Source organism: Orycteropus afer, unplaced genomic scaffold, assembly GCF_000298275.1.
Source record: "Orycteropus afer afer isolate SDZICR_OR568_19922 unplaced genomic scaffold, OryAfe1.0 scaffold00044, whole genome shotgun sequence".
In the NCBI taxonomy this organism is placed as follows: domain Eukaryota; kingdom Metazoa; phylum Chordata; class Mammalia; order Tubulidentata; family Orycteropodidae; genus Orycteropus; species Orycteropus afer.
Window position 1 is genome coordinate 6,611,831 of NW_006921631.1, and position 22,903 is coordinate 6,634,733.

At 36.9% G+C, this 22,903-nt stretch overlaps 1 protein-coding gene across 1 annotated transcript in view; it reads right to left on the reverse strand.

The window, feature by feature from the left end:
* Positions 1-22,903, reverse strand: part of POU2F1 (POU class 2 homeobox 1) — a 146,533-nt gene that overhangs the window by 48,906 nt on the left and 74,724 nt on the right. The window contains exons 8-11 of the mRNA XM_007937731.2: positions 19,781-19,875; positions 15,020-15,193; positions 12,502-12,643; positions 10,942-11,087 (exon numbers count right to left, since the gene is read on the reverse strand). Of these exons, the coding sequence (XP_007935922.1) occupies positions 10,942-11,087; positions 12,502-12,643; positions 15,020-15,193; positions 19,781-19,875 (557 nt within the window). The remainder of the gene's footprint in view (positions 1-10,941; positions 11,088-12,501; positions 12,644-15,019; positions 15,194-19,780; positions 19,876-22,903) is intronic.

The window sequence follows — 22,903 nt, forward strand, 5'->3', positions numbered from 1 at the left end:
ATGAAGACATGTTTTCCAGTGCACAACCCAGAAACCAACCCAGTTATGAAAGTATCCAAAGTAAAATAAGCTTACAAGATTGTAAACAGGGAACCAGAGACATCAATTGGCAAATGAGGACAACTACAAAGGAAAAAGAAGGAATAAAACTGCTAGTTACAGAACTTCTAAATGGTGAGGAAGTCAAGAGAGGTGCAAGATAGAATGGACTGTTCTAAACTTAGGGAGAAAATTATAAATCACAGGGTAACCTCAAAGAAAAACAACAAACTTTCACATCACAATAAAAAAGAGGACAAGCAAGAATATTTAGCAAACACTAAAATAACAGCAATGAAGGAAGTGATAACACGATTCATAAACAAAAGGAGCACAGCACAGAAAATTTTATGGAACAAAGGAACAAGGAACACCACGAAAAAAACATATAACAAAATGACAGTAACAAATTCATACTTGTCAATAATTACGCTGAATGTCAATGGATTAAATGTACCATTGAAGAGATGGAGAGTTACTGAATGGATAAGAAAACATAACCCATCAATATGCTGTCTACAAGAGACACCTTAGAGACAAAGATAACATACACTAAAAATCAAGCAAATGGCAACCAAAAAAGAGCAGGAGTGGCAATATTAATTTCTGAGAAAATTGACTTTAAGACAAATCACCATAAGACACAAAGAAGGACATTATATAATGATTAAAGAATCAATCGATCGAGAAGATACAACCATAATAAATATCTATGCACCCAATGAAAACTCCACAAAATACATAAGCCAGACTTGAATAGAAATGGAAAGACAAATAGATGACTCCACAGTCATAGTAGGAGACTTTAATACACCACTTTCAATGAAAGATTGAACAATTGGAAAGAAAATCAACAAAGATGCAGAAGAACTATACAATCTACCAACTTCACCTTCTAGACTCATCTACAGAGCACTTTACTCAACAACAACACAATATACACTCTTTTCCAGTGCACATGGAACATTCTCCAAGATAGACCATATGTTAGGCCACAAAGCAAGCCTTAATAAATTTAGAAACACTGCAATACTGCAAAGCATCTTCTCAGATCACAATGCTATAAAATTAGAAATCAACAATAGGAAGATCAACAAAAAATGAGTAAATACATGGAAACTGAACCGCACCTGTTCTGGTTACCTAGTGCCGCTCTGACAAGAATATACCACAGATGGAATGGCCTTAACAAACAGGAATTTATTCTCTCACAGTTTGGAGGCTTTAAGTCCAAGTTCAAAGTGCCAGGATCTAGGGGCTGTGTCAAAGTCCCTCGACCTTGGGCTTCAGCTTTTGCCTCTTATTCCCCGCCCACTGAACCTAGAGGCATCTCTTCACTCTGGCGCTACTGGCTGCTGAGGCTAACAAGCCCAAGGTCAACAAATAAAATGGCACAGTCTCGATGTTACCAAACCACACAGCAGGCCATTAATTCAAGTCTACTTAAAGTCCCAGGGTTGGCAGAGCATGGTAGGTTGCTGAACAACAACTCAACTACATGCAGGATTCAAGCATGCCAATAAGCTAGAGACTATTCCCAAAGCTGCTGCTTATACACAGGACACAGACTACATACCCCAAGGCAGCTACTCAGGTGCTCACAGGAGATTCCACCATGGAGCTACTGGCTGCTGAGGCTAACAAGCCTAAGGTCAACAACTAAAATGGCACTGTCCCAATGTTACCAAACCACATGGCAGGTCATTACCAGTCTCATCATGGGGAATACTACATCCAGTTGCCAAGCCACTCAATCGGGCCTAACCAAGTTGACACACAAACATAACCATCACAACACCCTCAAGAATGACTGGATCACAGAAGAAATAAAAAAATGAAATGGAAAAATTCCTTGAATCAAATGAGAATGGAAACACAACATACCAAAATCCTTGGGACACAGCAAAAGCAGAGATCAAAGGCCAACCTGTAGCAATAAATGCACACATCAAAAAGAGGAAAGAGCCAAAATCAGCAACTTAAACCTCCATCTCCAACAATTACAACTAAAACAGCAAGAAAAGCCTACATTCACTGGAAGAAAGGAAATAATAAAGATTTGAGCAGAAATCAGTGAAACAGAAAATAGACAACAGAAAAAAATCAACAAGACTAGAATTGGTTTTGTGAAAAGATTGATAAAATTGACAAACCACTGGCAAATTTAACAAAGGAAAAGAGGGAGAGAATACAAATAACACGAATAAGAAATGAAATGGGTGACATCACAACAGAACCAACTGAAATAAAGGTAACATCAGGACATTATGAAGAACTATACTCCAATAAATTTGAAAATCTAAAAGAAATGGACAGATTTCTAGAAACACACTACTTACCTAAACTAACATAGACTGAAGTGAAAAATTTGAATAGATGCATAACAAAAGAAGAAATCGAACAGGTCATAAAAAAAATTACCAACAACCAAAACGTCCCAGCCCAGATGGTTTCACCAGAGAATTCTACCAAATGTTCAGAGAAGAACTGACACCGATCCTACTCAAACTACTCAAGAATATAAAAAAGGATGGAATCCTCCCAAATTCATTTTATGAAGCAAGCATAACCTTGATACTAAAACCAGGTAAAGACATCACTCAAAAGGAAAACTACAGACCAATATCCTCCATGAATATAGATGCAGAAATCTTCAACAAAATCCTAGCCGAAAGACTCCAACAACATAATCCAAAAAAATAATACATCATGACCAATAATACACCCTACCAGGTATGCAAGGATGGTTCAACGTTAGATAAACTATCCATCACATAAATAAAACAAAGGAAAAGAACCACATGATCACATCAATCAATGTAGAAAAGGCATTTGATAAAATCCATCATCGATTCCTAATCAAAACTTTCAGCAAAACAGGAACAGAAGGGACATTCCTCATCATAATAAAGGGTATATATGCAAAACCAACAGCCAACATTATTCTCAATGGAGAGAGACTGAAACCATTCCCCTTGTGAGCAGGAATCAGACAAAGATGCCCTGTATCACCACTTTTATTCAACGTTCAATTGGAAGTCTTAGCCATGGCAATAAGGCAAGAAAGGGAAATCAAAGGCATCCAAATTGGTAAGGAAGAAGTCAAACTGTCCCTATTTGCTGATGATATGATCCTATATCTAGAAAACCTAAGAGACTCAGCTTAGCAAAAAACTACCAAAACTAATTGAGATATTTAGCATCATGGTAGGATACAAGATCAACATACAAAAATCAGCTGGATTCCTCTACACCAGCCAAGAGATTGCTGAAAAAGAAATAAGGAAATCAATACCATTTACAATAGCTACAAAGAAAATAAAATACTTCAGAATAAATCTTACCAGGGACACAAAAGACCTGTACAAAGAAAACTACAAAAGACTACTTTAAGAAACCATAAGAGATCTACATAAATCGAAGAACATATCATGCTCATGGATAGAAAGATTGAACGTTTTGAAAATGTCAATAGTGCCCAAAGCAATCTATACATTCAATGCAATCAATTCCAATCCAGATCTCATCAACATTCTTTAAAGATATGGAAAAACCAACCACTAATTTTATAACTTCAGATAAGCAAAAGTCTACTGAAGAACAACAACAAAGCAGGAGGTGTCACACTCTTGGATCTTAAAACCTACTATACAGACACAGTAGTCCAAACTACCTGGTATTGGTACAATGACAGACACAAAGATCAATGAAGTAGAATTGAGAACCCAGAAACAGATCCAATGACCTATGGTTGGTTGATCTTTGAGAAAGGGCTGAAATCCATTAAATGGGGAAGAGATTTTTTAACAAATGGTGCTGGCAAAACTGGCTATCCATTTGTAGAAAAATGAAACAAGATCTGTACCACACACCATACACAAAAACTAACACCGAATGGATCAAAGACTTAAATGTGAAACCTAAAACTATCAAGTTCCTCAAGGAAAAACTAGGGGTAAATTTAGGGGCCCTAATATATAGCATAAATAGACTATCAAGCATAAACCAAAATGCATAAGCAGCAGAAGATAAACTAGATGAATGTCCTATGTATGTGCAAATGTCCTATGCAAGCACATGTACACCCATATGTATTCCCATGCTTATAGCATAGATATCGATCTGTGTAGGAGCTCTGCTGGCATAGTGTCTATGGTGTTTATGTTTGTGTGTCAACTTGGCTAGGCCTGGTTGAGTGGCTAGACAGCTGGATGTAGTTATTCCCCATGGTGAGATTGGTAATTAACTCCGTGGTGGAATCTATTGGAGCAGCTGAGTAGCTGCTTTGGGTATGGGTCTGCCTCCCATATATAAGAAGCAGCTTTGGGAATGGTCTCTAGCTTATGGCACGCTTGGACCCTGCATGTAGCCGTGTCATTGTTCAGCAGCCTGCCATGCTCTGCTGACCTTGGGATTTACAATGGACTTGAATTACTGGTCCACTGTGTGGTTTTGTAACATCGGGACTATACCATTTTCTTTGTCGACCTTGGGATTGTTAGCTTTAGCAGCCAGTAGCTGCCTGAGTGAAGAGACGCCTCTAGTTTCAATGGGCCAGAAGCAAGAGGCAGAGCTGAAGCCCAAGGTCGAGGGGCTTTTACACAGCCCCTAGAGCCTGGCACTTTGAACGTGGATGTCTAGCTTCCCGAACTGTAAGAGAATAAACTCCTGTTTGTTCAATCCATCCCATTTGTGGAATGTATTTCTGTCAGAGCAGCACTAGGTAACCAGAACAGTGCCTAAGGCATTCAACTGCTAACCAGAGGCTGGCAGTTCAAATCCACCAGCCACTCCTCGGAAGGAAGGCTGGGCAATCTACTTCTTAGTGATACTGCCTCAGAAACCCAAGGAGGGGTTGCTATGAGTTGGATTCAACTCAACGGCAGTGAGTTTTATTTTTTTTTAATACATGGCATAAATAGACTATCAAGCATAACCCCAAATGCACAAACAGCAGAAGAGAAACTAGATGAATGGGACTTTCTGAAAATTAAATTTTTATGTGCTTCCAAACACTTTTCCAAAAGAGTCAAAAGAGAACCTACAGATTGGGAAAAAGTATTTGGCAACAACATATCTGACAAGGGACTTATCTCTAAAATTTATAGAAAACTCCAAAACCTAAACAACAACAAAAATAATACAATTTAAAAATGGGCAGAAGGCATGAATAGTCACTTCATCAAGGAGGATACTCAGGCGGCCAACAAACACATGAAGAATTGTTCATGATCATTAACCATTGTTGTTGTTATTTGCCGTCGAGTCAGCCCCGACTCATAGCGACCCCTCCTTGGGTTTCCGAGGCAGTATCACTACAGAAGCCTTAGGATTGCCCAACCTTCCTTCCAAGGAGTTGCTGGTGGGTTTGAACCGCCAGCCTACTGGTTAGCAGTCAAGTGCCTTAGGCACTATGCTACCAGAGCTCCTCATTAACCATTAGAGAGATGCAAATCAAAGCAACAATGAGATACCATCTTGCCCCAATACTAGCAGCAAAGTTCAACAAGACAGAAAATAACAAATATTGGCAAAGATGTGCAGAGGCTGAGACTCTTATACACTGCTGGTAGGACTGTCAAATGATACAACCACTGCGGAAAGGACTAAGGCGATTCCTTAAAAAGTTGGAATTAGAAATACCATTTGACCCAACCATTCCATTACTAGGTAGATATCCTAAAGTGAGAGCCAGGACAAGAACAGAGATATGTACACCCATGTTCATCGCAGCACTATTTACAACAGCAAAAAGACAGAAACCACTAGGTGCCAATCAACAGAATTATGTCCACTATGTACAAACTATGGTACATACACACAATGGAATATTTTGCACCTTAAAGAATAACATAGAATCTGCAAAACACCGCATAACGTGGATGAACTTGGGAGGACATTATTGCTGAGTGAAATAAGTCAATCACAGAAGGACAAATATTGTATTAGTCCATAAAAAGTCAAGGAAAGGTTTATACATGGCAGGAAATTTTCTTTGTTGGTTACCAGGGGTGGGAGGGGAGGGAAGGGAACACTGTTAGATAGAGACAAGTAGTGATTTGGGTGAAGAGAAGAGCAATGTACCAAATGTGAGTGATCAACACAGGAGGAAGAGGAAGACATAGAGAGGTGCATGGGGAGTACAGACAACAAAGATGAACCCTTTTGCACATACAGTACTGCGTTGTCAGTGATGGCAAACATTGATCTATGGGTGGATAGATGGGTGGATGGGCTGAATAAGTAGATATATCTATGCAGGGGGAGTACATAGGATTGACCTATATATATAGGGTTGACCATGTATAGGGTTGACAGACAATGTTTCTAAAATTGTATTTATATGTTCTGTAAGAATTTCCAGGTATATAGTAGAGTTGACAAGGGGCAAGGTTGCAGTTACTTCTTGGCCACAGCCAGCTACCCAGGGGGAGCAAATATTTGGACCTGTGGGCTTGGGACCACGGTTGCAGGGGACATCAAGCTCAACTGGTATAACATACTACACAAAAACATTGTTGCACATCCTACTTTGGCGAGTAGTAGCTGGGATCTTAAAAGCTTGCAAGTGGTGATCTAGATGCAGAACTGGGTCTCTCCTCATCCAGAGCAAAGAAGAATGAAGAAAACCAAAGACACGTGGAAAAAATTAGTTCCAGGGAGTGATACACCATGCGATCCTCAGCCTATATGACCATGAGACCAGAAGAACTAGATGGTGCCCCACTACCACTGTCAACCACTCAGAGGGGGATATATGTAGAACACCCTGCATAGAGTGGGAGAACAATGTGGAACAAAATTCAAAATCATTTAAAAAAAAAAAAAAAAAAAGGGACCAGGTTTATCTGGGAGAGCCTGGTAGAACCCCTGAGACTATGGCCCCTAGCTGCCCTTCAGGTCTGGAATTGAACCCTCTCTTGCGGCTTCCAGCCAAACAAAAGACAGGCACATGAGCTGAACATTTACATTAGGTAGATACATTCCTTGGAGAGATCAATCATAGGAGAACAGAAGGACTATATATGCACAGGGAGACAACACAGGGGGCAAGAGTGCACAGGAGGGAAGGACACAGGAAAGAGGTGGCTATGGGGAGGAAGTGGGAGGAGAGCTGTTGCAATGTGGGAGATTGCAGTCAATGTCATGAGACAATGTTTATGTGAAGTGCTGTATGGAAGATGAATTTACTTTGTAAACTTTCACCCAAATCACATTAAAAAAAAAAAAAAATTGGTTATATCATTTTACAGTCCCACCAGCAGTGTACAAGAGTCCCAATTTCTCCACATCCTTGTTAATATTTGTTATTTTCTGTCTGGTTGAACTTTACTATTAATGCTGGGGGCAAGATGGTATCTCACTGTTGTTTTGATTTGCATCTCTCTAATGGCTAATGATCATGGGTATTTCTCCACGTATTTGTTGGCTTTCTGAATATCTTCCTTGGTGAAGTGTCTGTTTGTATCTTGTGCCCATTTTTGAATTGGATCATTGTCTTTTTCATGTTGAGGTGTTGGGAGTTTTGTATAAATTTTAGAGGTAAGTCCTTTGTTAGATATTTCATTGCCAAATATCTTTTTCTAATCTGTAGGTTCTCTTTTTTTACTATTTTGGATAAGTCTTTTGATGTACTTAACAATTTAATTTTTAGAAAATCCCAGTCGTCTAGTTTATCTTCCATTGTTATGTTTCATAGTCTATTTATGCCAATATTAAGGTCCCTAAGTTTGCCCCTATTTTTTCTTTGAAGAACTTTATACTGTCAGGTTTTATATTTAAGTTTTTGATCCATCTTGAGTTAGTTTTTCTGTAAGGTGTGAGGTATGGACCTTGTTTCATTTTTCTGCAAATGGATATGCAGTTTTGCCAGCACTATTTGTTAAAAGACTGTCTCTTCCCCATTTAATGGATTTTGTCATTTGATTTCTTGATTGCTGCTTCCATGGGTGTTAACTGTGGATACAAGTAAAATGCAACCCATGACAACTTCAATTATTTTCTGCATTTACCATGATGTTGGTGGTTGGTCCACTTTTAAGGATTTTTGTTTTCTGTATGTTGTGATGCAATCCACACTGAAGGTCTTTGAGCTTCATCAGTAAGTGCTTCAGGTCCCTTTCTCTTTCAGCAAACGAGGTTGTGCCACCTGCACACTGCAGGTTGTTCATAAGTCATCCTGATGACACATTCTTTTTTTATATAGTCTGGTTCCTCAGATTATTTGCTCAGCATACATATTGAAAAAGCATAATGAAATAATAAAACCCTGACACATACCGTAACTGATTTTAAACCATGAAATATCCCCTTGTTCTATTTAATGAGTATCTCTTGGTTTATGTACAGGTTCTTCAAGAGTACAATTGAGTACTCATTCTCTGTAATGTTATCCATAATGTGTTATGACCCATACAGTCAAATGTCTTTCCATAGTCAATAAAACACAGGTAAGCATCTTTCTGGTATTCTCTATGTTCAGTCAAGATCCACCTGACACCAGCAATGATATTCCCTGCTCCACATCCTCTTCTCAATCCAGCTTGAATTCCAGGCAGTGCCCTATCTATGTACTGCTGCAACTGTTTTTGAATTATCTTCAAATTTTACTTGCATGTGATATTAATGGTATTAGTCAATAATGTCTGCATTCTGTTGATCATTTTTCTTTGGAATGTGCACAGATATGGATCTTTTCCAGTCAGCTACCCAGGTTCTTCCAAATTAATTGGCATAAATGAGTGAGTGCTTACAGTGCTGCATGTGCTTGTTGAAATATCTCAATGGGTATTCCTTCAATTACCAAAGGCTTGCTGTTTGCAAATGCCTTCAGTGTAGCTTGAACTTCTTTCTCCAGTACCACTGGTTCTTGATCATATATTCTCCTGAAATGGCTGAATGTTGACCAATACTTTTTGGTACAGTGACTCTGTGCATTCCTTCATGTTCTTTTCATGTTTCCTGCATTGTTTAGTATTTTGCTCATTGAATCCATCAATATTCAACTTGAGGCTTGAATTTTTTCTTCAGTTCTTTCAGCTTGCAAAATGCTGGGCATGTTCTTTCTTTTTGGTTTTCTAACTCCAAGTCTTTGCATATTTCATCATACTACTTTACTTTGTCTTATCGAGCTGCCCTTTGAAATCTCCTGTTCAGCTCTTTTACTTCATCATTTCTTCCATTTGCTTTAGCTACTCTACGTTCAACAGCAAGTTTCAGAGTCTCTTCTGACATCTATTTTTGTCTTTTTTTTCTTCCCTATCTTTTTAACAATCTTTTACTTTCTTCATATATAATGTCCTTCTACAACTCTAAGTCTTTAGTTACTGGTGCACAATGCATCAAATCTGTTCTATAGTCTCTAAATTCAGGTGAAATATAATCAATATTATATTTTGGTAGTTGCAGACTTGTTTTAATTTTCTTGCATATGAGCAATTGATGGTCTGGTCCACAGTCAGCCCTGGCCTTGTTCTGACTGATGATACTAAGGTTCTCTATTGTCTCCTTCCACAGATATAGTAGATCTGATATCTGTATATTAAATCTGGTGAGGTCCACGTGTATAGCTGCCATTTATGTTGCTGAAAAAAGGTATTTGCAGGGAACAATTAGTTGGTCTTTGCAAAAGTCTATTATGTGATCTCTGGTGTTGTTTTCATCAAAAAGGCCTATTTTCCACCTACTGATCTTTCTTGTTTCCAACTTCATTGTGTTTCAATTACCAATAAACATCAATGCACCTTGATTACATGTTTGATCAATTTCAGATTGTAGAAGTTGGTAAAAATCTTCAACTTCATCTTTGGCTTTCGTGTTCGGTGTGCAAATCTGAACTAACATTCATTTTAACTGGTCTTCCTTGTATGTTATCCTATCACTGACAGCAGTGTACTTCAGGACAGATTTTAAAAAAATATTTTTTTGATGATGAACGCAATTCTTCTTCAGTTTGTCATTCCTCAGTTTGTCATTCCTGGCGCAGTAGATCATATGACTGTCTGATTCCAAATGGCTAATACCAGTTCATTTCAGCTTACTAACACCTAGGGTACAAATTTTATACATCTCATTTTTGACAGCTTCCAATTTTACTAGATTTATACTTTGGTACATTCCATGTTCTGATTATTAATGGATATTTGCAGCTGTTTCTTCTTATTTTGAGTCATTCCACACCAGGAAATGAAGGTCCTGAAAGCTTTACTCCAAACACATCAGTAAGGATAACTCTACTTTAAGGCGGCAGCTCTTCCCCAGTTGTATTTTCAGTGCCTTCCAACTCGAGGGGCTTATCTTCTGACTCTATCAGACAATGTTCCAAAGCTATTCATAAGGTTTTCAGTGACCAGTTTTTAGAAGTAGACTACCACATCCTTTTTCCTAGTCTGTCTTAGTCTGGCAACTCCAGTGAAATGTGTTCACCATGAGCGACCCTGACGGCATTTAAAATACTAGTGGCCTAGCTTCCAACATCACAGCAACATCCAAGCTACCACAGGACAACATGACAGAGGAATAGTGGATTCTAGGCATAAAGACTAGAATTTGCCCAAACCTACCTACTTATGTTTCTCCTAATGCTGCTCATGTATTCATCCTGTTTGAAGTGCTTTCCTTCCATCTCTTTCCATCTGTGGAAATCCTATACATCCTACTGCAATTATTATCTCCTTCACACTGAGTGCTCATGTGTATGTTAGTCTGGTGTCTCTTGAACACTGTAACGCTCTGATTCTCTCTCATACATCCAGCAATTTTCGTTTTCTTGTTTTTTTTATTGTTTAAATGTCCATAGGGTTAGAGGCTGTCTAGTTCATGCTTTATCATCTACTGAGTAAAACACTGGTAGTACACAGACACTCTCACTCTGTATACATAACAAACAACAATTTCACTAACCTCCAAGAAACTCTTCTCTAAGGCCACACGGATGTTGGTCTCTATGCTGGTGCGTTTCTTCCTCCTACGATTCAAGCCCTCAATTCCCGGCCCTGGAGAATTCAGGGCACCTGGGCTGGAGAGAGCAGAATCAGATGAGAGGTTCTCTGTAAGAAAGAAGAAAACACAGAAATAAAATTATGGTAGTATTATAATTTATGCACGCAATACGTTTATTAACAAAAACCTGGCCAAAATAGTTTAAGCAACAGAAAACATAAAAAGGTTTTCACATCAGCTACATTAATTCATTTTCCATTACTATGGTTCTCCTTACTTCCCTTATTGGTGCTCTTTGCCCCAGTGAGATACATGAATGGAACTCTGTAAGACTATAGGTGGCGAGTGAAATAAGTCAATCACAGAAGGACAAACACTATATTAGTCTACTATTGTAAAAAGTCAAGGAAAGGTTTGTACATAGGAGGAAACTTTCTTGTTTGGTTACCAGGGATGGGAGGGGAGGAAAGGATAAATTTCTCGATAGGTTGGGGGTGGTGGTGGAAATATATCTATATATATAAAATCCAAAGATTATTAGTGGTTACCAGGAGTAGGAGAGAAGGGGAAATGGAAAGCTTTTGTTTGTGGGGCACTGAGTTTAGGGTAATAGTGGTGGAATATTTTGGAAAAGGATAGCAATAATGGTGGCACAACATGAAAAATGTCATCAATGTCCCTGAACTGTAAATGGAGAAGTTATGTTGGCACATGTTTTGTTGTGTAAGTTTTTACCACAAGAAAAGTTAATATATATAAAAAATAAAAAGATAAAGGGAAAAAAAAAAAAAAAAAGACTACAGATGGCTAGGCCTTGCTCAGAGCTACTGATTTAAATTGCCCAAGGGTAAGTGTCTCTGGCTTGTCTTTTCCAAACACATGTAATTTTTGTTCACATCTACAATGAGAACCACAGATTGGAGGGTGTCTCTGGTTCCTTACAGCTTTCACAGTCTATGTTTCTGAGACTCAAATCCAACTTTCCAAAATGAAATATGAGCACAAAAAAGATAAATTAAATCTAGTAGCACACATATACACAAACCCAAAAACAAAAAACACAAAAGCAGTAACAATAGAAAACCAGTAGCACAACTTTTAATGTACAAAATATCTGAGGTTATTTTTAATAATAAAAGGAGAAATATTACCAGGAAGAAGTTTTGTAATAATTTATGACGAATGAGTAAATTTGCTTTTCAGGTTTATCTAAATAGTAGGCTTTCTTACCATCTTCTTTCAATTTTTTGTCTATCTCTCACCCTGGCTGAAAAACAAGAAATATCTCAGGGCTCAAAATTATTGCTGATTGTCTTCACTGTAATCATTAGAATGTTTTAATGAAATAGCTCTCTGATTTATTACATAGTCATAATTTATACTGGTCTTCCCAGGATTAGTGGGCTTCAAGGTTTGGTTGTATCAATAATGTAATACAAAATATAAACTCCAATTTATAAAACAATATTCCCCTGTGAACTTCCAAAGAATAACAAGGGTATTTCTTATATATTCACCTACCTGCATCATTTAGCCACTTCTCTAAAAGTGGCTTTAACTTGCACATGTTCTTAAAGCTGAGGTTCAAGGCTTCAAAGCGAGAGATGGTAGTCTGGCTGAAGTCATTTCCGTACAGTTTACCCATAGCGAGCCCAACATCACCCTGCACAACAATACAGAGCAGGAGATGGGGAGAGGAAAAGAGATTGATGTCACTAATGTTTACAGCCTTCACTCTGGGGTGTCCCTCCAATAACTGCTTTGGACAAAGAGTCAACAATCATTCCATTTCCTGGCTCCCACAAAAACATCCATTCCTACACTGAGCACACTATTTCAGTGAAAACTGTTAATTAGACCTTGATTGTGACAACGTTCACACTGTCCTATACAGTCTCCATTTTTAATTTCTTCTTGCTGCTGCTACCTTATGTAAAAATCAAGATACTAAATATTTTCACTAAGTTTCAAAAGATAGTACTAATACTCTAACAATCCCCTTAATGGATGCAATTGAAGTGATTTAATAATCTTTAAAAGTTAATTTACCTGTATCACCTACAAGGTTAATGAATATAACTATCAAGATAACCTCAGGTATTTCTAAACTAACCAAAGTTCTTATAAAATCACTTTAAAATTTAGAAATGATTCCTCATTTATTTTTCTCCCTGTAAAGTATTTCTGGAAGGAGTGAAAAAGAATCTATTTTCCACCCTTAGTTTGGATTTCAAAGTTGGTTACAAAAAGCAGGTATTCTAAAAGATCTTTTTAAAAATTATATCTATATATATCTATATACAGAGATATATATATATATATATCTCCATTACAGAGACAAATTCACAGTAGAGAGGTTTGACCCATTTAGTCAAACCTTCATGAGTACTGGAAACTTGGTAACCTTATGGCAACAGAACAATGATTCCCTGAATATATTATAAAAGATATGTCTCTCTATAAGCCATATGTGGCTATCTCAATTTATTCAAATAAAATGAAATTAAAAATTCCATTCCTAGCACTATAAGCCACCTTTCAAATGCTCAAAAGCCACATGTGGCTAGTGGCTATTGCACTGGACAGCACAAACACAGAACATTTCTACCATTACAGAAAGTTTTATTGACAGCTCTATATACATTATCTCAAACTAGAGCTGAAGTGGACTGTTTACTGATTTCCTTCCAATTACAGTAAAACTGAAAGAAACAGGATAGTGTGAGTGGGGCATAACCTCAAAAACCAAACTCACTGCCACTGAGTCTGATCCAACTCATAATGACTCCTCCTTGGGTTTCTGAGGCGGTATTGCTACAGAAGTAGATTGCCCAACCTTACTTCCAAAGACAGGCTGATGGGTTTGAACTGCCAGCCTTCTGGTTAGCAGTCAAGTGCCTTAGCCACTACACATAAATGCTATCCATTATATCTATGTATCAGTGTGTGTGTGTGTAAGATTCACACACATACATATATGTATTTATTGAAAGTTACTTCATTCAATCAACAAATATTCATTAAGTACCTATTATGTGTCAGGTGCTGAACTTACAATTTCTGTGTCACATATATTCATGTCTGAGTCATTTTACATATTTAGATTAAAGCTTTCTAGAAAACTAGGACAAAATGACTACTGTAATTGTTTTAGTATAGGCCCTGATACAGCAATTGTTGTTGTTGTTGTTGTTATGTGCCATTGAGTCGGACCCGACTCATAATGACCCCTCCTTGGGTTTCTGAGGTAGTATCACTACGGAAGTAGATTGCCCAACCTTCCTTCCTAGGAATGGCTGGTAGGTTCAGCAATTAGATGGGACTAAATGTCTTCTGCTATTATAACTATAAAATTTTCTAAGAAGTTTTCACAAACGTGATCATAGAATATTAAGTCAGTGGCAGTGTTTGGAACAAAAAAGCTACTTTCCCAGATGCTTGTTTAAACTATCAAAATATATTTTACTTTAAGTGAAATTTAAAAAAAAATTAATTTAAATTCTGATTAATTTGGATGTTTCACCTTCAACAGATAATTTCATTAGTTAGCATGTGTGTATGTCTTTCCCTCTCTTCAAAAACACTATTTTTAAATAAACCTTTCAAACTTTTCTTCTAAAGTTAAAGTTATTATAAGAAACTGTAATCTTTATTCTCAGTCTTACATGTATAACACTAGGTTCTACAATCACATGTTCTTAAAATAAGAAAATATTCAGCATAATCATGTTATCCCTCAAACATAATCTTCTGAACTCTCACTATTTACTGGTATAATCATAATTTCAAAGGACTGTGTGCTGAGAAAAATCTTAAAGGTTTTAACCTAACATTAAATTTTAAACTTATAACTGATAATAGTCTAAACTTGTAAACGCAGGAAATAGTTAAGGAAAAGGTACAGTTCTAAACCAAAGAAAAAGAAGGAAAAAAAAAAGCTGAGGAACATACTGTTCCTTAGAAGCCTCTATGTACATGTACAGCCAAGATTTACATCCAGTTGAAGAGGGAAAAGTAAGTAAGAGTGGGTTCATCCTACCTGAGTGAATCCAAGTTTGATTCGTCTTTGTTTGAAGGTCTTGGCAAATTGCTCAAGCTCCTCAAGGTCACTGGGCTCCTCCAAGCTGGGAGTATCAATTCGCTTTGGTGTTGACTGGCTCTGTGGAAGTGTCTGGATTGGGGTTGCTGCTATTGTGCGTGTTGGGGTTGCTGGCTGTTAGGGAACAGAACAACAAGATTAAATGTTAAGTTTACAATTGCAGCATGGTACAAGTGAAAAACTTAAGGAAATAGTTATATTCATCAAGAATTATGAAGATCATGTAACACCACAGAATAAACAGCACAGTGTTAAGTGAGAAAAGTAGAGTGTGAAATTATGTATACTATACTCTGGTAGCATAGTGGCTAAGGCACTTGACTGCTAACCAGAAGGCTGGCGGTTCAAACCCACCAGCCACTCCTCGGAAGGAAGGTTGGGCAATCCTACTTCCGTAGTGATACTGCCTCGGAAACCCAAGGAGGGGTCGCTATGAGTCAGGGCTGACTCGACGGCACATAACAACAACAACAACATACCTACAGTAAGGTTAAAAAATGTAAATCTATGGAAAAAGTTAAAATGAAATCCTTTCTGTTTGGTTTTTCAAATGATTTGAATATATGTATTTTGCGCCTTTTAATAAAAAGTATGGTTAATAAACATGAAACACTCCTCTATATTTAAGACTCTATTCCAGAAATATGCTACTTATACTGCACATTTGAAATACAGATACAGCAGGGACTGTATCTATTTTATCACTATCATATCTCTAACATGTAACACAGTAATATAAAAATATTGAAACTATTTTCAGGGGAAAAGTAAATCATCTGGAGTTTAAAGAACTTCATATAATAGGCTTCCTTTTTCCCCCACATACTTATATTTTTTAACTGTAATTATGGTATTCATAATTTTATATTCTGCCTTTCTCACTTAACACTATGTATCTTTTTTCCCATGGTGTTACACAGTCCTCTTTATTATTATTCAAAGGCTGACTGAGGCAATATGATCATAATTTATTTAACTATTTCATCACTGCTGGACACTTAAGTTTTTCATTGTGTTTTCACTAACATAGATAACATCACAAAGACAAATTTGGTGCATGTCATTATTTTTTCAGTCTTCGTAATTTGTTCTTTAAGATAAATTCACAAAATTTTCTGGTAAATGAATAAAGCGTACACTATGAGCAATGTTAAGGCTTTTGATACACATGATAATGTTGATTCTCACTATGCAATCTAGTTTCCCCCATGTGATTTGTTAGCAGTTTTTAAAATGTTACTCCATTGTTTTAATTTGTGTTTCTCTTAATATATAAAGTCAAAATTTCCCCATGTGTCCATTATTATCTATATTTCCTTTTATATAGACTTACACTCTTAACCCATAAATCTATTAATGATATCTTTATTCTTAACCTTAAAGGGCTCATCAAATGGAACAGATTAAGATTTGTCTGATGTATTAAAGCAAATAATTATCCTAATCTGACCTTTCAGTTTTCAGTGTACATAAATTTCAAATTATTATTTGGGTAAACATTTTTTTTCCCTAGTATCTTCTGTTGCTTCAAATCTAAGAAAACTTTCACTTCTTTCTAGCTCTGATAAAATTCTTTTTAATGTTCTGGTAACAACTTTTTCTATATAATTTAAAAATATTAATTCCTTAAATTCATCCAAAGTTTACTTTGAGGCATGAGGACATATTCTTATATTATTCAAAGGAAAATATTAAATTTCTTTATTACACAAGGCTACTCTTGTCTTCTCAAAAGTCCTATAGTACATGCTCTTCTGTGCATTCACTAGAGTGGGAGGTGCTGTGCTGGTACATTGTAACTGCTCAGTTGACCCATCCCGGGCACAACAATCCAAGTGTGAGATTATAAACCAGGACTACAGATGAAATCTGTGCCTGAGGGTTTTTCTACTTGTAATTTAACAGGGTCATTAACTCCTGACCTTGACCTCATTAGTTATGTTCTCTCTCTTCAACTGAACTAACTGGCCTAGAAAAGTACACAATAGGCATTATACAGGCAACAATTGGGATAAGCTCCTTTCTGTTATGGTGCTTCAACGAAGAAAACAAAGTTCATCTACAGGACACAGAATACTGAGTAATTTTCAACCGAACCACTTTGAGGGAGCCAAAAGCAGCATCAATCATATTAGAATCCTCTAATATGAGGATTCTTACAGTGAAATTTTAGTTGATCGGGAGAGGTGAGTCTCAACTATCAGACTATTACTTCATTTCCAGACTTGAAGTAGCCCCATTCTCAAATAATAAAGGACTTAAAATAGCTTGGGTACCTTTAGGTGGGGTGGTTACAGATAAGTTAACCCCAACTCCAAAAACCTCAGGCTGGATTGGGCCAGATCTAGAAATGGTAGAGTAGAATTCTGTGAGCAGGAGTCAGGAGGAAGCTACAACCACCCTGCTGCTGTGTGTAGAGCATGCAGGCCAAGGAGTCCAGTAACAGCTATGTTCAAAACTCCAACCTTATTTCATTTGTCTATAATTTACATACAATTAAATCTACCAATTTAAAGTGTACAGCTTGATGTGTTTTGACAAACATATACAGTCATGTAAATGCTAACACAATCAAGATACAGAGCATTTCTTCCTCCCAAAAGCTTTGTTGTGTCCCTTTGCATTCGGAATCCCCAACCCTCATTCCCACCTTCTGACAACCATTGATCAGATTTCTATCCCACGGTTTCTGTCTTTTCTAAAATGTCATAAGCTGAATTATACAATATACAATCTTAGGTGTCTGACTTTTTTGATTTAGCATAATGCTTCTGAAATTCCTGCATGTTGCATCTATCAGAAATTTTCTTTTTATTGCTGAGTAATATGCCATCATATGGTTAAACCAACATTCATTTTATCTGTTCATCAGCTGATGGACATTTAGAGGTTGTTTCTGGTTTGAGATGATCATGAATAAAGCTGCTATGAATATTCATATACAGATCTCTGGGTTGACATACACATTTATTTCCAGGAATAGAATTGCTATGTCATAAAGTACATGTACACTTAATTTTATACAAAAGCTGCCAAACATTTTCCCCCTCAAAAAATAGTGGGCCATTTTGTAAACCCAATAGCAATGTGTAATAGTTCTAGCTATTCTAACATTCTTGCCAACACTTGGTATTATCAGAGTGCTAAAGTGTGTATGTAGTGATATTCCATTTTCATTTATCTGATGAGTAATGATTTTAAGGATCTTTTCATATGCCTCCTGGTCATTTGCATAGTTCTTCAGTGATGTATCTTCAAACTTTTTTACTTTTTAAAAATCGTATTGTTTTATTATTGAGTTATATGAGTTTTTTTTAATAAATTTTGGATATAAATCTTGTACCGATATATGCTTTAAGAATATTTTCTTCTATTTTGTGACTTTTCATTCTAACAGAAGTCTATGATTTTTATGAAATTAAATTTATCATTTTTCTTCTTTTATGGTTAGTACTTTTTGTGTCTTTTTCAAGAAATCATTTTCTTACCCAAGGACACAATACAATTCTCCTAAGTTTTCTTCTAGAAGTTTAGGTCTATGACCCATTTTAAATCACTTTTTGTGCATGGTGTGAAACAAGGGTCAAGGCTCTTTTTTTTTTTTTTTTTTTTTAACATATGAATAGTCAACTGTTTGAGCACTGTTTTTTCAAAAGACTCCTTTTCTCACCAAGATTTTTAGTAAATTTTTTTGCTAGAGTTGTCTACAGAGACAATCATGTTGTTGTTTAATTAAGACAGTTTTATTTCTTCCCTTCTAATCTGTATGCCCCTTACCTCTTTTTCTTGCCTTATGGCAACGGTTACAGGCTTCAGTACAATGTTGAACAGAAGTGGCAACAAAAGATCTATTTTTGCTTTGTTCCTGTTCTTAACGGGAAAGTATTTAGTCTTTCATCATGAAGTATGGATGTCAGGTTTATTTGTATATGCCCTTAATCAAAGATAATGAAGTCACCTTGTGTTCCTAGTTTGCAAGTTTTTAATCACAACTAAATGCCAAATTCTGTCAAATTTGGTATTGTGTTAGTTTTAAGTGATAACTTCCATGACTGCAGACAAAGAGAGTTAGGAACTAGAAGGGGGACTCATGATTAGCCAGTTCAGTCACCCAATTTTACAGATGAGGAAACTGAGGCTCAAAGAGGAGAAATGACCTGCTCAAATTCACAGCTAGTTAAGAAGCAGAAACATAAAACTTAAATCTTCAGATGCTTAGATGCTTTTTATGATTCAATTCTGGTGAAAGTGAGCTAAAGCAACATTTGAGAGTTGAGAGGAAAGGAAAGAAAACATAGAGATCAAAGGTTCTTTGAATGTTCTGAGAAAAAGCAAAGGCCAATGATGGGTTTTAATAGAGGAACTAGGCTTCTACATCAAATGGTAATCTCTATTGCCAACTATTGGAATGAGGTAGAGGATTAATGGCTATGACTTATTATTCATTTACTCCTAAGAAAATTATTCTTTATGAACATATAAGAAAATATGGACTCCTTGAATATTTTCATAGGCAGCATCAATTTGGCAGCATTACTGCATCAGGGTGTTACGTCTAGTTGCTTGGTCTAAGAATTTTTGAAGACTTTTAGATTATTTTTATAGGGTGATTTTTAAAAGAGAAAAACTAAATTAGGCCCAGAAGTCCCTCTTCCCAAAATAATAGGTCAAAAAAAGCAACTCCTAAGGAAGAAAACTGACCTGGGAAGTGAGGGTGATGCTTGGCTGCGACTGTAGGAGGTTGGCTTGGCTTTGCTGAGGTAGTTGCGTTAAAAGATTTTGCGCTTGCAGGAGACCTGTAAAACACAAAACATAGCATGCCATAAACATTAATGATTACTCTGAACAAGTGGCAAAAAGAAAGAACAAGAAAGTAAAGTAAAAATTTCCAACTGATCTCCTGGTAATGTTATTGGTCTTAATGTCTTATTTGCCTAAAATTTAATTGCATTAAACACAATTTAGGCAGAAGACACAAAACACTAACCTACAACTGATAATATCTTTAGTATAACCAGAGTAACTTCTCTGACTCGTCAATTATATGGAACAGTGTGTGTGTGTGTGTGTGTGTGTGTGTATATATCTCAAAACAAACCAAATTCACTGATGTCAAGTAGGTTCCTACTCATAGCGACCCTTCCTTGTGTTTCTGAGGCAGTATCTCTATGGAAGTATATTACCCAGTCTTCCTTCTGAGGATTGGCTGGTGGGTTTGAACCACCAGCCTTCTGGTTAGCAGTCAAATGCCTTAGGCACTATGCCATCAGAGCTCATATATGGTTTATGTATATGTATATATAGAAAGGAGGAGCTCTGGTAGCATAGTGCCTAAGGCACTTGACTGCTAACCAGAAGGCTGGCAGTTCAAACCCACCAGCCACTCCTCGGAAGGAAGGTTGGGCAATCTACTTCCGTAGTGATACAACCTTGGAAACCCAAGGAGGGGTTGCTACGAGTTGGGTCCGACTCCACGGCACATGACAACATACATACATACATACATACACACACACACACACACACACACACAGAGAGAGAGAGAGAGAGAGAGAGATTATTTGGGACAACAAATATTTTTATAATTATGATTTCCTTAGACAACTATTAGGAGCCCTAATAGTGTGGTGGTTAAGTGCTTGGCTGCTAACTGAAAGGTCGGCAGTTCAAACCTATCTGCCACTCCATGGAAGAAAGCTGCAGCAGTTTGCTGTAAAGATTTACAGCCTTGCAATCGCTCTGGGGCAGTTCTACTCTGCCCTACAAGGTCACTATGAGTTAGAATCAACTTGATGGCAATGAGTTAGGTTTTTATAGGTAAACAACTATTAAAGATAATTTAGATATCCTGAGTGTTGGGAGATGTAGCACAACAGTCAAAAAATTTAAATCTGCCACATATCAACCACAAAGTTTATCATTTGTCTGTGACTGAGCAATGCTGGAATTTAAGTTACTTAAAAGAGATACTTATTTCACAGTTTAGAGACAAATAAAATAAATTATGTACATCTGGATTTTTTTTCTAGAGAATACGGACTTTTGTTGATCTGGGGTAAACAAAAGATATTTAGAAGGAAATACAATTAAATGAAATAAAACTGAGTACATATTATTACAAACATCTCTTAAAAAGCAGACTTAGAAAAAACAAAACTGTGGAATTTTAAAATGACTACCCTGCTTCCCCAAATGTCTTGCTATACAGTTCAATCCCCACATAGCAGTCAAGGTGATCTTTTTGATCATACTGTTTCCCAATGAAAAGTCTTTAATGGTTTTGTATTATAATCAGCATAAAATCTCTACAGCCCTAGGTAATCTGGCCCTAACTCTGATATCTCATCTCCAACCACTTCTCATTCATTGAACCCCAGCTACCTTGGCCTTCTTTTCCTGATTTAGGTCAAATTTGTTCCCATCTCAGGTACTTTGAATTCCTATGCCTACATGGCTTATACCCCAAGATTCTAGGTGAGGCAGTCTCCCCAGTCATCATTAAGCTCTCAATTCAAAAGATGCTTTTCTAAAGGCCTCTCCCTAGCTACAGTAACCCCATTCTTTCACAGGTTTATCTTTACCAAATAACTCTGTTCTGCTATCTATTATTATTGTTGTTGTTAGCTACCATCTAGTTGGCTCCCAACTCATGGTGATCCCAAGTATAAAAGAATCGGATGGTTTTGATCCACAGGGTTTTCATGGGCTGATTTTCAGAAGTAGATCACCAGGCCATTCTTCCTTGTCTCATTCTCAGTCTGGAAGCTCGACTGAAGCCTGTACAGAATCACAGCAACACACAAGCCTTCAGTGACAAGTGGGTGTTGGCTGCACTGGAGGTGCATTGGCTGGGAAAGCAAACCCAGGTCTCCTGCATGGAAGATCAGAATTCTACCGCTATTCCCTAGTATTTATTACTACCTTGGAAATACTACAAAATTTGATTATTTCCACTATTTTGATCCTTTGCATCATTGAATAAGCTTAGCGTAAGTAACCTGGGGTGTTAATGCTGATTGCTAATCATTACTATTCACCAGCAATGGCACAAATTGATTTGCGATTACATTCAAGCTGTTTTTTTTTTTTTTTTTACTATATAATAAAGAGACAAAATGTGCTTCCATTCTCGGAGATATCATATCTTTCATTTGCTGAATGGTGATAATACTGATACCACGATATTATAACAATAATAGTGTCAAAGACTTAGAGAGGTTTCTACAGATGAGGCATCTTTTTAAAAAGCTTCACATGAATTTACTTTCTAAATCCTTATAACTCTTTGAGATAAATACTAATAATATCCCCATATTACAAATGAGAAATCTGAGGCACAAAAAAATTAAGGAACTTTTCCAAGGGCCCACAGATAGTAAGTGGCAAAGCCAAGATTGAAACCAAAGCTGTATGGTTTAAAGCTTGTGCTCTTAACCACTGTACTATAATGATCTTTCTGACATTAGTGAAACATTTTATGTAATTCACCCATGTAAGTAAAAGGGAAGATGAGAAGGGAAATAAGTGAAACTCACAAAGCTTACAGGACTTGTCCAAGGTCACTGGCTCTAAAGCCAAGCAGTAGCCCATTTTATATGTTCTCTTTCTAATCTTAAAAAGTTTAAGGAGGTAAATAGAGGGGGTTCCGGCAAGATGGCGGACTACGCAGAAGGACTGCACAGACCCTCTTCAACAAAGAAAAGGGAAACCAATTAACACAGACACAGGAGATAATCTTGGACCCCTGAGCCTTGAAGGGAAGGATACAGAATTGGACTAAACCCCAACTAGCAGAAGAATTTGCATGAAAATACCAAAAAAAGG